The sequence below is a fragment of the Nanorana parkeri genome, unplaced genomic scaffold (genome assembly GCF_000935625.1).
Source record: "Nanorana parkeri isolate BGI_ZX_2015 unplaced genomic scaffold, ASM93562v1 scaffold316, whole genome shotgun sequence".
NCBI classification, from domain to species: domain Eukaryota; kingdom Metazoa; phylum Chordata; class Amphibia; order Anura; family Dicroglossidae; genus Nanorana; species Nanorana parkeri.
In genome coordinates, this window is record NW_017306584.1 from 768,920 (window position 1) to 783,223 (window position 14,304).

General features: G+C 41.7%; 2 protein-coding genes across 2 annotated transcripts in view; both read right to left on the reverse strand.

Annotated features, from left to right (window-relative positions):
• The window catches only part of LOC108788301 (gap junction alpha-4 protein-like), a 9,002-nt gene extending 8,596 nt beyond the window's left edge, over positions 1-406 (reverse strand). The window contains exon 1 of the mRNA XM_018558047.1: positions 339-406. The gene's annotated coding sequence lies outside the window, so the exon portion shown is untranslated. The remainder of the gene's footprint in view (positions 1-338) is intronic.
• A 12,602-nt stretch (positions 407-13,008) lies between these two features.
• Positions 13,009-14,025, reverse strand: LOC108788288 (gap junction alpha-2 protein-like). The gene has a single exon (XM_018558032.1). It carries the CDS (start codon positions 14,023-14,025, stop codon positions 13,009-13,011), a length of 1,017 nt encoding a protein of 338 aa, XP_018413534.1.
• Between the last annotated feature and the right edge of the window lie 279 nt (positions 14,026-14,304).

Sequence of the window (14,304 nt, forward strand, 5' to 3'; positions counted from 1 at the left end):
TATATATATATATATGAGATCATTTGGCATTAACATTTATGTGTATATAGAAATGTACATGTGACATGCACTGGTACTGTAAATTGTGGTAAATTGTGTTATAATATATCCCAAAACTTTTGCAACATGTATCTTTTAGTGGTAGCTCTTACATCTACTGTACGTGCAGGCATTTGAACACTAGTTATATGTAACAACTATATTGGTACTGACTTCCTGAATTAGTGTTATATGCGCCCTCTGTCTGCCTGTCCGCTGTTCAGTAAATGTCACTACTGTCCACAAAATGTTCATTATCAAGAAAGGTGAAAAGTAAGAAAACTGAAGGATTGACTTACCTGATCCAAGGTTTTTGCTGCATTGAGAAAGGACAAGTAGCAGGTTGTAAAGTTCTCCAAAATTACATGGTTCTAAATGGTAGACAGATTTAGTAAAGGCAGAAGATTTTTGAGAGCAGGATGCTGAGAGGAGGAGCGGGGAGAATAGGGCAGGACGTGATTTAACTCATTGTCTGAGCTCTATAAAGGAATGCTTTGATGCAGATATCAAGTCACTTCCCATCTTCATTCCATTTCGTGTTATTGAGTGCCTTTATCAATGTTTAGATGTTTAATATCTACATCTCTGTCTAAAACTGCTTTAAGATTTTATCATAAAATGAGACGGAATAGATTGGATCAAACGAGAAATTACATTTTCATGGGATACCACACTGATTTATAAAACCCTAAAAACACATATTACTTAACTTAAACTTAAAAAAGATTAAATCTATTTGGTTGTTATGAGTTAAGAGGAGCGAGTCATTCAAAATTTGCTAAGCCAAGAACCCACAATATGTTGGCCCAAAATTCTTGTAAACTGTGTCCTTCTAATTAGTAAATCATTCAAATGAGCAATTACAACATTTTGAGGGTTATTCACAAAGCTGCCGACCCGAAGTGAAGTGAGCCGAACGCTGTTCGGCTATTCACTTCAGGCTTATACGGCTGATTTCAGCTGTACATCGGTTCAGCCGAACATGCTGAGTATGTTAGGCTGAGCCGAAGTGCAGAAGGAGTTCGACTCAGCCGATCAAACATCTGGATCGACTGAGCCGAACCTCCGGCAGGCTACTTGCTGCCGTTCAGACTATTCTCATAGGGGCGGAACGGCAGTGAGTGAATAGCCCATTGACGCCGAGCGGCATTCGGCTCGGCTATTCTGTTCGGCACTACGGAGGTACTGAGCAGAATAGAAAAACAGTGAAAAAAGTAGAAAGAAAAAGGTTAACAAATGTAACTAAATTATAGATTTTAAAAAATAAATAAAGATTGAAAAGAAGAAAAACATTTTTTATAAAAAGAGAAAAACAATTGGACAGAGCTAGCAGTGACAGCTAGCTCCGCCCAACTGTTTCCTATTGGCCGGGACCTGCTAGAGATCCACTGGGGAGATCGCCACGGAGGTGTACGGCTAGCTTCATGACATCAGAGAGACCCAATAGAAATACAGCTTTTTCAACATCTCACTTCTGAATAACAACTCCTGGTGATTGTGGCTGGACGACTTGATGCCGTCTCTCTCTGTATGACCCCGAGGTCCCAGGTGTGACAAACCAGGGAGGCCGTAGGGCTAGCGGTGGGGCCACCCGCCACCCGCCCTCTCGACTTTCCGGGCATCTCTCCCTCATTTCGCAAACCAACCCTGCATGATCCATCTTCAGTGGGTCCCCTGATGAAGCCAATGGCGAAACGCGTCAGGGCCTATTAAGATAAGCCACGCCCAGGACAATACTTTTTTATACATTAATGTTTCTTTATTTGAAAAATATGTGAATAAGATCATGATATGTATCACCAATTGGATATTGAGAGCTATATACTATCTCAGTGAATATACAAACATATCCTCTGCAGGGATTTGTTTTGATTTATGAATGTAATATTTTTAATAGTATTTAAAACAAATACATTCTGATATTTTTAACATATCTCTCTTGGACGGTCATTTACACCCCTCCAGAAACCCTTATATCCCCCCACTTTTTGTGAAATATATTGAATTTAGGGGCAGAGGTGTAAACTAGGTGCCCATAGGGAGACAGCCCATGATTTAGTAAATGGTATGAATGTATTATATTTTGCATCCTTTAAAAAATGTAAAGAATAAAGATAATGAAAATAAGGGAGAAAAAGTGCTTTTATTAATGTGGCATGCTTGGGGGGAGGATATTCTGGCAGAGACCAGCTAACAGAGAGCAACAGCAGGTGATGGAGGGATGCTGGTCATGGTAGAAATGGCCAGTATACTTTCTTTTGCAGTAGCCACTGTTCATGTTGATTGGTGTGACTCATGGTAACATTGAAGATACCGTGGGTGGCCTATCATTTCTGTGGCATCAGTGATAGACAGTAGGCCACAATGTATCTCAGGATTTGTTCATTTTGATGGACGTTTGTTGAGGATATCCTGGCATGCTTTTTTATGATGATGTCACTTTTCCAGAGAAGTTCACAAAGAGAGTAATACATACAGTAGATGAAAGTGTTTTCCTTCTTGGATAAGCACAATAATAAAGTACACTGTATAATGTAATAAAATATAGCAATGCTACTTGACATGAATGCATCCATTTCATTTCAAATTGCAAGGTATAGAATTAAGGATGAAGTGCATACCAAAGACCATCATTTAACTTGCGCAAAAGTATTATATTGCTTTCAAACTAAAATATAATACAAACATATCATTTTGCAAAATGTTGGATATATTGTAATGAAATATAGTAAAACAGAATGCTACTCCACATGAATGCAACCATTTAATTTCAAATTTCAAAGACCATCATTCAACTTGCACAAAAGTATCATATTGCTTTCAAACTAAAATATAACACAAACATATACATTTGCAGAATGTTGGCAAAATTGTAATGAAATATAGCAATACAGAATGCTACTCGACATGAATGCATCAGTTTCATTTTAAATTGCAAGGCATAAAATGAAGGATGAAGTACATACCAAAGTCCATCATTCAACTTGCACAAAGTATTATATTGCTTTTAAATATATACTGTAATACAAACAAATAATCTTGCAGAATGTTGGATATATTGTAATGAAATATAGCAATACAGAATGCTACTCGATATGAATGCATCCATTTTGTTTCAAATTACAAGATAAAGTATGAAGGAGGAAGTACATACCACAGAGCATCATTAAACAAAGTATTATATTGCTATTAAACTGATATATAATACAAATTTATTAGGCAAATTAAACATATACAAAGAAAAACAAGATACAACCATAAAGGAAACATATTACAATGGTCCCTCTACCAGAGGATAAAGGTTCAGGGTGATAGCCCCTAAACGAGTCTATAAGGCTGTGAGTCAAAAATACTATTACCCTGTTGTGCTAGATAGTAGACTCAATCTGCCTCCCATGATATTAACAAAAGGTAAGTACTCAGCTGGATGCCGATACTGTACCAAGGACCTGTCCACACCTTTGTAAAACCCTCACCAGTGGATAAGGGCAGTGTCATCTGGAGAGAAACCCTCAGGAAAGCCTTGAGAGAGACCAAAGAAAAGGAGATGAGAATGAGAGTAAAAGGGAGCAAAGAAGAGTCCATGAAATACCCAAGAGACCGAGAAGGGGGACATCCTGTATATGTCAATCTAAACCAGTGGTTCTCAACCTATGTAACCTCAGGATCCACATTTGTCCCTAGTTATTAGGTGGTGACCCAAGTCGCACTGCAATGAACACACAGCATTAGGGTACCGCGTAGGTGTATCAACTGTGGGTGGGAGGTGCATTAGGGGTACCATTCAAATAAATGGCAACGCAACACACCTCCCTGTCAGGATCCAGACTGCCTCCAGGTGGCGCTGGAGCTAGCCCTGCACTTCCAGTGCTCACCTGCGGGTGTCTCCCAGCACTTAGCCATCACCTGGTGCTTCCTGGGAGGGTATTTAAACCCTCCCTGCAGTCAGGACGAGGGCTCAGTGTTGTTTCCTGTTTGTCCTGAACCCTGAATCCTGTTTTGAACCTTGTTACCTGTTAGTCCTGAATCCTGTTTTCAACCTTGTTACCTGTGAGTCCTGAATCCTGTTTTCAACCTTGTTACCTGTGAGTCCTGTTTTTGAACCTTGATACCTGTGAGTCCTGAACCCTGTTTGTAGTCCTGTTTCATGTGTCTTTTGTTTGCTGTCCTGAGCCTTGTTGTTGGTTGTGGCTATTGGTCTAGGGTGTATATTAAACAAACTATACATATCTAACATCCTTGCCTGGTCCGTGTAACATACATTCTGCCTTGTCCTGTGTGGTCACACGTGTTTGGTCTGCCTGTGTGGGTACCTACGCAGGTGTGGGGTCACCTGTGCCGGTATCCCTGACACTCCCACCCCAGAATGCACAGTAGGTGCGATTGCGTTGTACAGTGCATTAATTGCACAGTACTATGCAATTAACGCACTGTACTAGTGTAAATGGGTCCTCAAAAACAATGACATGCATACACAACCACAGACACAATCTCACACACATACACACTCCAAAAATGTTTTTATTTTTATTTAAGGTGCACCCAGTCTCCCTACCTTACAAGAACTGGAGTGGATCCTCATCCTGTTGTCCAGTGTGGGCTTCTGTGCTGAGACTGAGCTCCATCCATATGTGCATGGTTTGCACAGCTCCACTGCACGCCCTGTAGAGGTGATGGGAGCCAGAATGTGACCGGACACGTGAGAGAGCTGTAAGCAATGCATCTATGGATGGAGCTCCTCACAGCCATACCCCCAGCCTACTCCACCTCAAGCTGACACTTGGCGTTGGGCAGCATATTTTGAATGGCCGCTCAGCATGAGAACTGACAGTGCTTTGCTAGGGGGAGGCTGAGGAGCCTCTCACCTAGAAAAGTGAAAGGCATGCAGCAACCCACTGAACACTTTTAGGACACGACCCACCAGTTGAGAACTTAGGATCTAAACCATAAGTGGTGTAAGTACCTATACATATCTGGACTATTGGGTTGGTCATGTTTTGACAAGCATCACATACTTTGACTGAGCGCTGTTTACCTAAGCTGTATCATATATTTTGCCCCACATGGACGTGTACAAGATTATATGGCTGCTGGCTTGGACTACAATGCCACTAGAACTTTCTCCTACTTGAAAGAAGAGGTAAACAAATATTTACTTAGACAGCAGGGTCCAGGGAATCTTCCCAACCATTTTTCCCACTAACCAAACTTATTAGTTGGAAAAGGTATTGAGGAGACTGGTGGCACAGGATTGACAATAACATAATTAGCAGAATATCATAGAACACAAGCGGATTTTGCGGGGTTCCGTAGTAAGGATATTACTGACCTAATTTACTACAAATAAAGAATTTAAGGATACATTTGCACAAATCCTAAACATGTGTTCTTTTGATCTAATGACACTAAATGCACAGTATATACAAAAAAAGATAGACCTTGAACACATGGACTAGACCAGGCCTTCTTAAACTTTTTCCACTCGTGACCCCTTTTCGGCCGAGGAACTTTTTACGTGACCCCAGTGTCGGATGGTATCTCTCCCCTCTCCCCCCCAGCATCAGTCAGTGTCTTTCTCCTCCCCGCTTCCTAGCATCGATCGGAAAAAAAACGTGAACAGATGGTCGGTGTCTCTGTCATCACCAATTACCCCCCCTTACCTTTACCTCCAGCAGCTGTGCTCGGCTTCTGCGGGGTTAAAGAAAGCCCCGCCCCTGGAAAAGTAAAAAAAACTTTCCTGCACGCACGTGCTCAGCAAAGTACCACGTGCACAGAGGGGACCCATGACCTTAACAATTACACTGCACATATTAAACAATAATAGAAAAATCTTGCTTGGAGCCCAGCCCTCTCCAGCCACCTGGGCCGCTCACACAAGTACTGTCTGTAACCCCAATGGCGGCCCTGGCCAGGGATTCAGATCCCGACCCCCCTATTCACTTGCACGACCCCATATGGGGTCGTGACCCACACTTTAAAAAGCCCTCGACTAGACAACTTGAAAACTCAGCTAATGCTATATTGAGAAAAGATGAAAATACAAAACGTAAGAATTGATTTGACAAGGATCCGATCTATTGATATAGAGGAAACAAATAAAATATAGACACAGAATAAACTAGACAGAGACAAACATGATTATCAAACAAACAAAGCATTTAGATAAGGTATAGCTGGTCTACAGATTTGCCAGCTATAGGTTGTTTGTCTTTTTTATCTGACACCACAGACTTTCAACAAAGAGTAAGAGGGGTGCAGAAAGCATAAGAGGAGTAATCACAAATGTTCCCTTGAGGTACCAGACAGCAAACATACGAAACATTATTTACAACCTATCCTACTTAAGTTTAGATTTTGCAGAGATTTCAGTGTTCAAATGTAATGAGATACTACTTGTATTTAATAAGTATGAGGCGCTGCTTTTCAGACAGTGTTATAAGGCACTGCATGTAATGCAATAGAAGTATAAGTCACTATATGTAACAGAGGCATGAGGCACTGTGGCAGAGAGGTGTGAGACACTGGGGTTGATTTACTAACCTTATAAAACACACCACGAACATGTATACACCTCTGTAGTGTGTTCCCTCCCAGCATGATCTATGGGTGGAATCTAAACACCTTTGTAGTGTGTACACACCCAGCAGGTGTGTTTGTGCAAAGCCAAGCATGAATTTGCAAGGTGATGTTGTGTAAATTAGCTCTATGTTGTGTTGCTTGCGTTGATGAATGCAGGAATGTAAATGCATGAGCTAACCATTTTTGTCTAAACTGTGAAGCAGCATTATATATGCATCATGTGCATGATTTTTCCATATATGGCATTAGTGGAAATATGCTTTTAGAGACTTTTTGGTTGATAAATACGTTTTGCTGTGTAAAAATCACACGCACCTAGTGCGTGCGTGTGTTTAGGTTAGTACATCACCCCCACTGTGTGTACTAGAGGAGAAAAACACTTTGTATAATATTCATGAAATCCTGCATGCATTAGATAAGTGTGTGTCTTAAAGTAAAGATAGCAAAACAAAATGGCAAACACACTCATCAATTTGTTACCAACTTTTTTGCTGTTAAAGATAGTCACGGAGCTAATGACAGGAAAGAAATAGGCGGAGGGACTACATGACAAGGTGGACATGGGATCAAGAAGGAGGGGTCAAGGTCTTTCTTTAAACAAAAGGGGCACTTATCTGATTGGCCAAGTTATGGGTGGTTCAGGTGGGGCTTCACAGTGGTCTCAGAGGGCAGAGATTATTCCTGGTCAGTTGGAGTCAGCACACGGCGAGCAAACTTTCCCCCCACCCGCCCCTTTATGATTAGTTATCAAAGTTTTTGGTAATTTTTCTTGTATAGCATGGTCTGGGGGTCTGGGAGGGTAGTGTGTGGTGGTACGGTGCGCAGTCCTCGTGATGGCGGAGTCAGCAGACATGGTTAACAGTAATATGTGTAAAATGTCTCTGCAGCAATTCTGTGGTTGTCCCTGAGTCGGTGTATTGCGGCTAAGGGCCTTGGTAATAGGTTATGCAGAGATGGTTTGTTTTAGGGTAACGGGGCCTTCACAGACCTCCAGCTTCCTTTCACAGACCAAGCTGTCCAGCAAAAGTGACAGATAGAGGCTTGGAACAAACCATTTAACACTGATAAGGATGCTTACAATGGTCAGCTTATATTCATTAATTTAAAAAACGTTTGATCCCAAAAGGAATAAAAAAAGCCTGTTGCACTAACTGCCTAAAAAGTGTTATCTGGAGCTCAGATTTAATTTGCAAGTCATATTCATCTAAATCTGCTAGTGCATCTAACACTACCCTCTCCACAGGTTGACAATGCTGATGTCCAAGGGTGGCTCTGTTGTCTGTTGTACCTCCATAGAGTGGAGCTACTCGAAGACAGGATGTGTGTTCCTGGCCAGATCACCAGGTGAAAATAAAGGGAATAAAGCCTAAAAAGGTAAAATAATGCAGCCATCACATGTAAGAATTAATAAGCTGCAATATATGTTCTTTTTGTTTTTGCTTTTACTTTTCAAGGGAACAGCCTATACTCCTTAAGTAAACCAACCTCACTATCTCACACCTGTGCATTGCAGGTTGTGCATCATGCCTCTGTATTACACACATTTTGTCACAACCTTTCAGTGCACGGTGTCTCATATCTGATGAAAGTAAGCTCTGACAAATCCCAAATTATGTGAAGAGAATGTGGGAGTAGTACTGATCACAGTGCCACCCTTTTTTTAATCTAGAATTTGTAGGTCAGAAACAAAACGGTCAGAACCGCAAATACTGTACAATCGTATGAGTTTCGTCTTTCCAGCAGACTAGAAAACTTCTGTTGAATTGTACGAAATACGATAGGTTGATGGCATTTTCCTTTCGGAAAAAGATCGCACCATTAACACTGCTCATGCGCAAACGAAAATCCGTGCCGTCAATTAACTAAATTTGTCCAGGTGATTTTGCCAACGACTGCTAATTGAACTGAGCGATGGTCGGTGCATGATGGGGACGCCGTACGAAAATTGTACGATGGATCGATCATCGGACGTATATATTTGTCCGATGATCGCAAGGTGTATGGGCACCTTTAGTCTGTGTAAGGGCCTCTATATTGATGGGCTTTTATTTGCATCAGGTGCTTTTTGAACTCCCATACAAGTCTTTCAGAATGCATAACCCGCTTGAAGCGAGTCAGAAGGGTCAATTTTGGGTCAAATACCCCTGTCAATGTATTCTGAATGATCTCAGAAGAGTCTCAGACTGATGACATCTAAACAAATACCAAACAGTAGGTATGGAAGGCAAGTGCCTTCCTGAGGGTCACCGTTCATGTAAGGCTTTTTTTTTTTAAATTCAAGCATTTGGGCGGCTCTACAGCCGCTGCTGGCCGACCCTGGCTCCGCTGTCCTGCGTATGGGCCCGGGACTGGCACGACGGCTCTCCGTATTAAGATCGGAGGGAGATCAGCACCCTTCCATTTTCTGATCTCTCCTCTGATCTCTGAATGCGAAAGTGATGTGTATTACATCACTTCCGCCTTAAGCTGTCATTTCTCTGGCTGCTATAGCCAGAGAACAAGCTGATGAAGCAGATCTCTGCTTCATCAGCTTCTTTGGGGGTCCCTAGGTGACAATAGAGGTCCTTTAGACCCTGATGTCTCCATAAATAAGACCTTTCACTGTATATTTGCTATCACATAGAGGCCTTCATAGCCCCCTATGTGATAGCAATGAAGTTAAGTGTAAAAAGAAAAAAGGTAAAAAAAAACCCACAAAAAAATGTTTTAAGTCCCCCGCCCTCACGTACATACAAACATAAATACGTGTCGGGTGTGCCTATGTGCAAAACCAGTGTGTACACATGTTACACATCACCGCAAATGTCAGAGTGTGAGCAAAAATTCTAGGGCCATTAATCACTGTTAACACTTTTAATAATGTTAATTATTGAGCGGTAAAAGCTTTTAAAGCGTCACCTATGGCCAATTTTGGCGCATGCAATTTTAAGGCTTGATATGTTGGTGTCTATTTACCCGACGTGAGCACGTCCTTTATATTTTACCCCAAAAAATTGGGTAATAATAAATGTTTCATAACATAAACGTATGGATAACAGTTTTATTTCAAAATTTTCTGTACTTTTATCTTTATATAGTAAAAAATAAAAAACCCAGTGGTGATTAAATACCACAAAAGAAAGCTCTATCTGTCCCTAAAAAATTATCTAAAATTCATTTTGGTACGGCGCTGCATGACTGAATAAATGTCAAAGTACTGCAGTCCTGAATAGTGAAAAATGGCCTGGACAGGAAGGGGGGTTCAACACCCCAGGCTTCAAGTGGTTAAAGATGCAAAGTGGATGAATAAACATTAAACTCATAGCAGTAAAAAGCATAAAATGGATAATACCTGGGATAAAACGGAAATAATCAAATAAAAATGGTATTATAAATAATGGCATTTATTACTATATAAACTACATTTAAGTATTTAAAAATACAAAGTGGTCATTGAGTGGCATCTAGTGTTCACAACTGGTATTACAGTCTGATAATATCACAGCCACACTCATCAGCATTGATTATAACATGCTGCCTGCATAACAGATGTTATGCATCAGTATAAGTATGAAAAAATACAATAGCATACAGCACTTGGTATTTTTCCCCCGCAACGTTTTATCCTCTGCAGAATTATGTGTAGAAAATTATGGAAATATATGTTACTTAAAATAAAAGGTTTATAAGGAATCAAATGTTCAAAGGAATCCACCATTTCTGTGCACCACCCTAATCTACATACCACTACTACTGAATATTGGGCACATGTATTCCTCTGCCTTGCAGAATGGTCAGTTATCAGGCCTGAGCACCTTCACATGGGGACCTAGTTCTAAGGCTGGGCACACACCTTACAACCATCGCAAGACTTTTGTCTTGCGATGGTTGTAAGGTACTTAAAAAAACGTACGATCTGCCTATCTTGCATAGGCAGATCGTACTTGCGATGATCGCAAGCCACGCCCAGAGGGGCGGGCTTCCGATGACCGCAATGCTGAACGGGCAGTGTGCGCTTGCGCACACCGGCCCGTGCGGCTTTTATCTCACGAACATGCTACACACCCGCCGAACATCGTACGATGCTCGCCGGGTTTTGAAACATGTTCGTAAGTTTAAAGTTGTGCGACCTTACAGTAGTAGAGGTCGCACAGCTTCCACACACCTATTTCCTGTTCAGAGTATGTTTCACTGCCAGTAAACCAGTGCTTGTTTATGGACATCTTTTTTTAGCGTTATGCTCTGGCACCAACTTTGAAGAAAGAAAAAAAAAAAAGACAACCTTAAAATTGGTTTTATTGCACCATCTGCTGGCTTTACAGACAAATTATCAATGAGCTACCAAGGCAGCTTTTTTTCTTCCTAAAATCGGTACAACTGATGTATTTCAGTAAAACAATCCCTTTATGTTGTCTTACCATCCTTCAAATTTAGACTAAAGCTATTACCATTGGTCTTATGCAAGAACCTGTATTCTTAGTCTTTAAACAGCATTAAAATGATTACAGGAGGGGTTAGAGGTACAACAAAAATTCTGATTTGTGTGTTCTCATTCCCCTGTCCTACTTTGTATTGTCTCTGTCCTCCATTTCCAGGGGCACTCCAAACTGTGCCCCTCTTTTAACTCTTGCATCTTATTTGTAGTGTGCTGCTCCACTCCGCCAACTTTCTCCCTGCAGTCAGGGGTGGATCCAGAGTCTGGTCTCGGGAGGGGCACTTCCAGAAAATAAGGTGTTGCTTACAGAACAGCCAAGAGGCTGTGCGGGATCTTAGGTGCAGGGTGTCTGGAGGGTTGTGTGGGGTCTCAGGAGGGCTATGGGGGGGGGGGGGGTCTCCCCAGGGCTGTGCAGGCAGTGGGGTTCCCCAGGAAAGAGGGGGAGGATATATGCAGTCGGCGCTGTAAACAGGTGCTACATGGTTCACAGGAAGGTTGCCACCTTGGCCTCCAGCAAGTGCGGGACCTCAGACAGCCGCTTCAGTTAAAAAATCTAAAGTGATGGTATCGGCACATAGTATTGGGGCATTTTCATGAGTTTGAGTACTCGTGAAAATGCCCAATATTGGCATTGATACAGATACTGGTATTGGTGCATCCCTACTGTATAATGTAATGTATTGCTGGGATTTGTAGTTCTGTATAGTTGGTGGTTTTCTGCATTGCTGTAAAATCATTATACAGGAATGCAGAATATCGCTAGCTATACAGTACTTCAAATCCCAGCAATGCATTTTACAGCAAATCAGCAATGCTGAATACCACCGCCAACTATAGAAGACTACAAACCAGCAATACATTTTACAGCAATGCAGAATGGCACTGGCTATAGAGGACTACAAATCCCAGCAATACACTACACAACAATGCAGAATAATATGAAGCTACATACTCTATGTTGCTCCGGGTTCTCAGCCTGCTGTATCCAGTGTCTCGGGTGGCCTGTGCGGGCTCTCACCAGGGGTCCGGTGAGTCTTGCTGGAAAATGCGGCTCTCTACCCAGGCAGCCACTCATTCCTCACTAGGGCCCGAGAGGCCCCAGCGAGCGGCCTTCTAACATGCCTGATTAGAGGGCCACCGCTACGCATCAGGCATACCGAGACGATCCGGGCTGGCCGGGAACAGCAGTCCGGTGGCAGAGTGGCAGCAGATGGAGGGTGCGGCATAATCTCGGGGGGAGAGGGGGTGGGGGGCAATTGCCTTCAATCCCGGATCTGCCACTGCCTGCAGTGCACCTGTTTTTTGCCTATACCTATAGGGTATAATCTGCTCTACTTCACATCCAATGCAGCTGCCACTCAAGTATTATTGCCTTTCTTGGTACCCAGCATCCATGCTGTACTGCATGCTTCTTCTCTGCCTTCAGCGTTTCCCCTCAACTATGCCACACCTCTGCATACCTCCCATTCACATGACTTTTACTCTGCCTCTGGCACCCTGGTGTCTCTCCTGCACAAAATCTCTCCTCTGTTGCTTTCTATTATGACTGCAGTTTCACCACATAACAAACAGAATTTTTGCTCCGTAAACCATATCATTAAGTTTCTTTTAGATCCTTTTTGGTGCCTTTGTATTTTGTTCTGTGACCATTGTCATTTCGGTTACAAACTAGTCCCCACTATTTGCTCTCTGCCCTGACCTCATATTTCAACGTTAACTGCCACCTACCTAAATTAAAAAAAAAACCAAAGCAACAGGACTCAAAACAAACCAGTCTAGGAAGCAGTGAAACTTTTTTATTTGTTTTCATATTTTTGCTTATATAATGTGAATTGCAAACTATCATCTTAGGCATCAGAATTGGTTAACTGAAAGATCAAGAAGGAAATTCATGTGCTCACACTGTGAAGCAGACATCACAATAGTTTGCAATCTGCAGACCTTGAAAAATAATACACTTTTAACCTGGCAAATAATTAGACGTACTGTTGTTTGCTTGATGTCTGGCAACTGCTTGAATTGGAAGCCAGGTTGGCCTTTAAACTAGGAGCATTAGTAGCGACCACAGATAAACCACTTTGGGACCAGCACTCAGAGGATGCCTTGTCTTTCTCTAGACAGTTCACCTGCTCTTCAGTGTTAATACTAGGCCAATTGGTACTTTCAGGGTTCTTGTAAACTGGCAGCTCTGTTTCTTGGTTGCTTGCTGTAGGATGATGGTAAGATTGATGGAGATAAGGAAGATTGATTGACTGTGTGTTTGTGTAGCACCTGGTAGGATGGAAAGGTACTCCAGTATTAACAGTTTGATGAAACTGTTTACAGCCCAGGTGGACAAGTTCCAGCAAGTTCAAAAGCAAAGAGATGAGGGACACCACTAGCATAAAGATGATGAAAATAGTTTTTTCCATAGGACGGGAGACAAAACAGTCCACCTTGTGGGGACAAGGCATCCTAGAACACACAAAGACTGGAGGCATCACAAAGCCATAAAGGTACCACTGACCAAAAACAAATCCAGCTTCGAAGACACTTTTGAAGACAACACTAATTGTGTAGGTACACATTAATGCTCCTTGAATCTTAAACTTCTTAGTAGGAGATTCATTTTTACTGTCACTCTTTACTTTTGACACTGTCGCTTCAATGGCCTTCATTTCATTATTCCTGAGTTTCCGTTTCTCCTCTTTCCTAGACAGGTAAATTACATGTCCAAGGTAAATCAAAGTTGGAGTGCTGACAAAAAGGAACTGCAGAACCCAATACCTTATATGCGAGATTGGAAAAGCCTTATCATAGCAGACATTGGTGCAACCAGGTTGTTCTGTATTGCAGATGAAATCAGACTGTTCATCTCCCCAAACTGAGTCTCCTGCCAAGCTGAGAATTAGAATTCTAAAGATGAAAAGCACAGTCAACCAGACCTTTCCGATAAGGGTGGAATGTTCTTGGACTTCATCAAGCAATATTTTAAGTAGATCCCATCCTGCCATTATTTACTGTAAAACAATATGAGATATATATATATATATTAGTTTATTATAATTATGACTGTAGTTATGGAATACTGTTCATTCTTTGTCACGTTGAACAGATCACATTAGACAAGTTTATAAAACCTGGAGCAAAGCTTGAGTAGGTTTATTGCTAAGAATCTGGTGTAAGAGTGACCATCTGAATATTATTCAACTGCTCACAGTGGAAATGTTTAATTTTCTGTGCACCAGTTTTTATTGACTCAGTACAACAAATATCACACATTACACTAACTG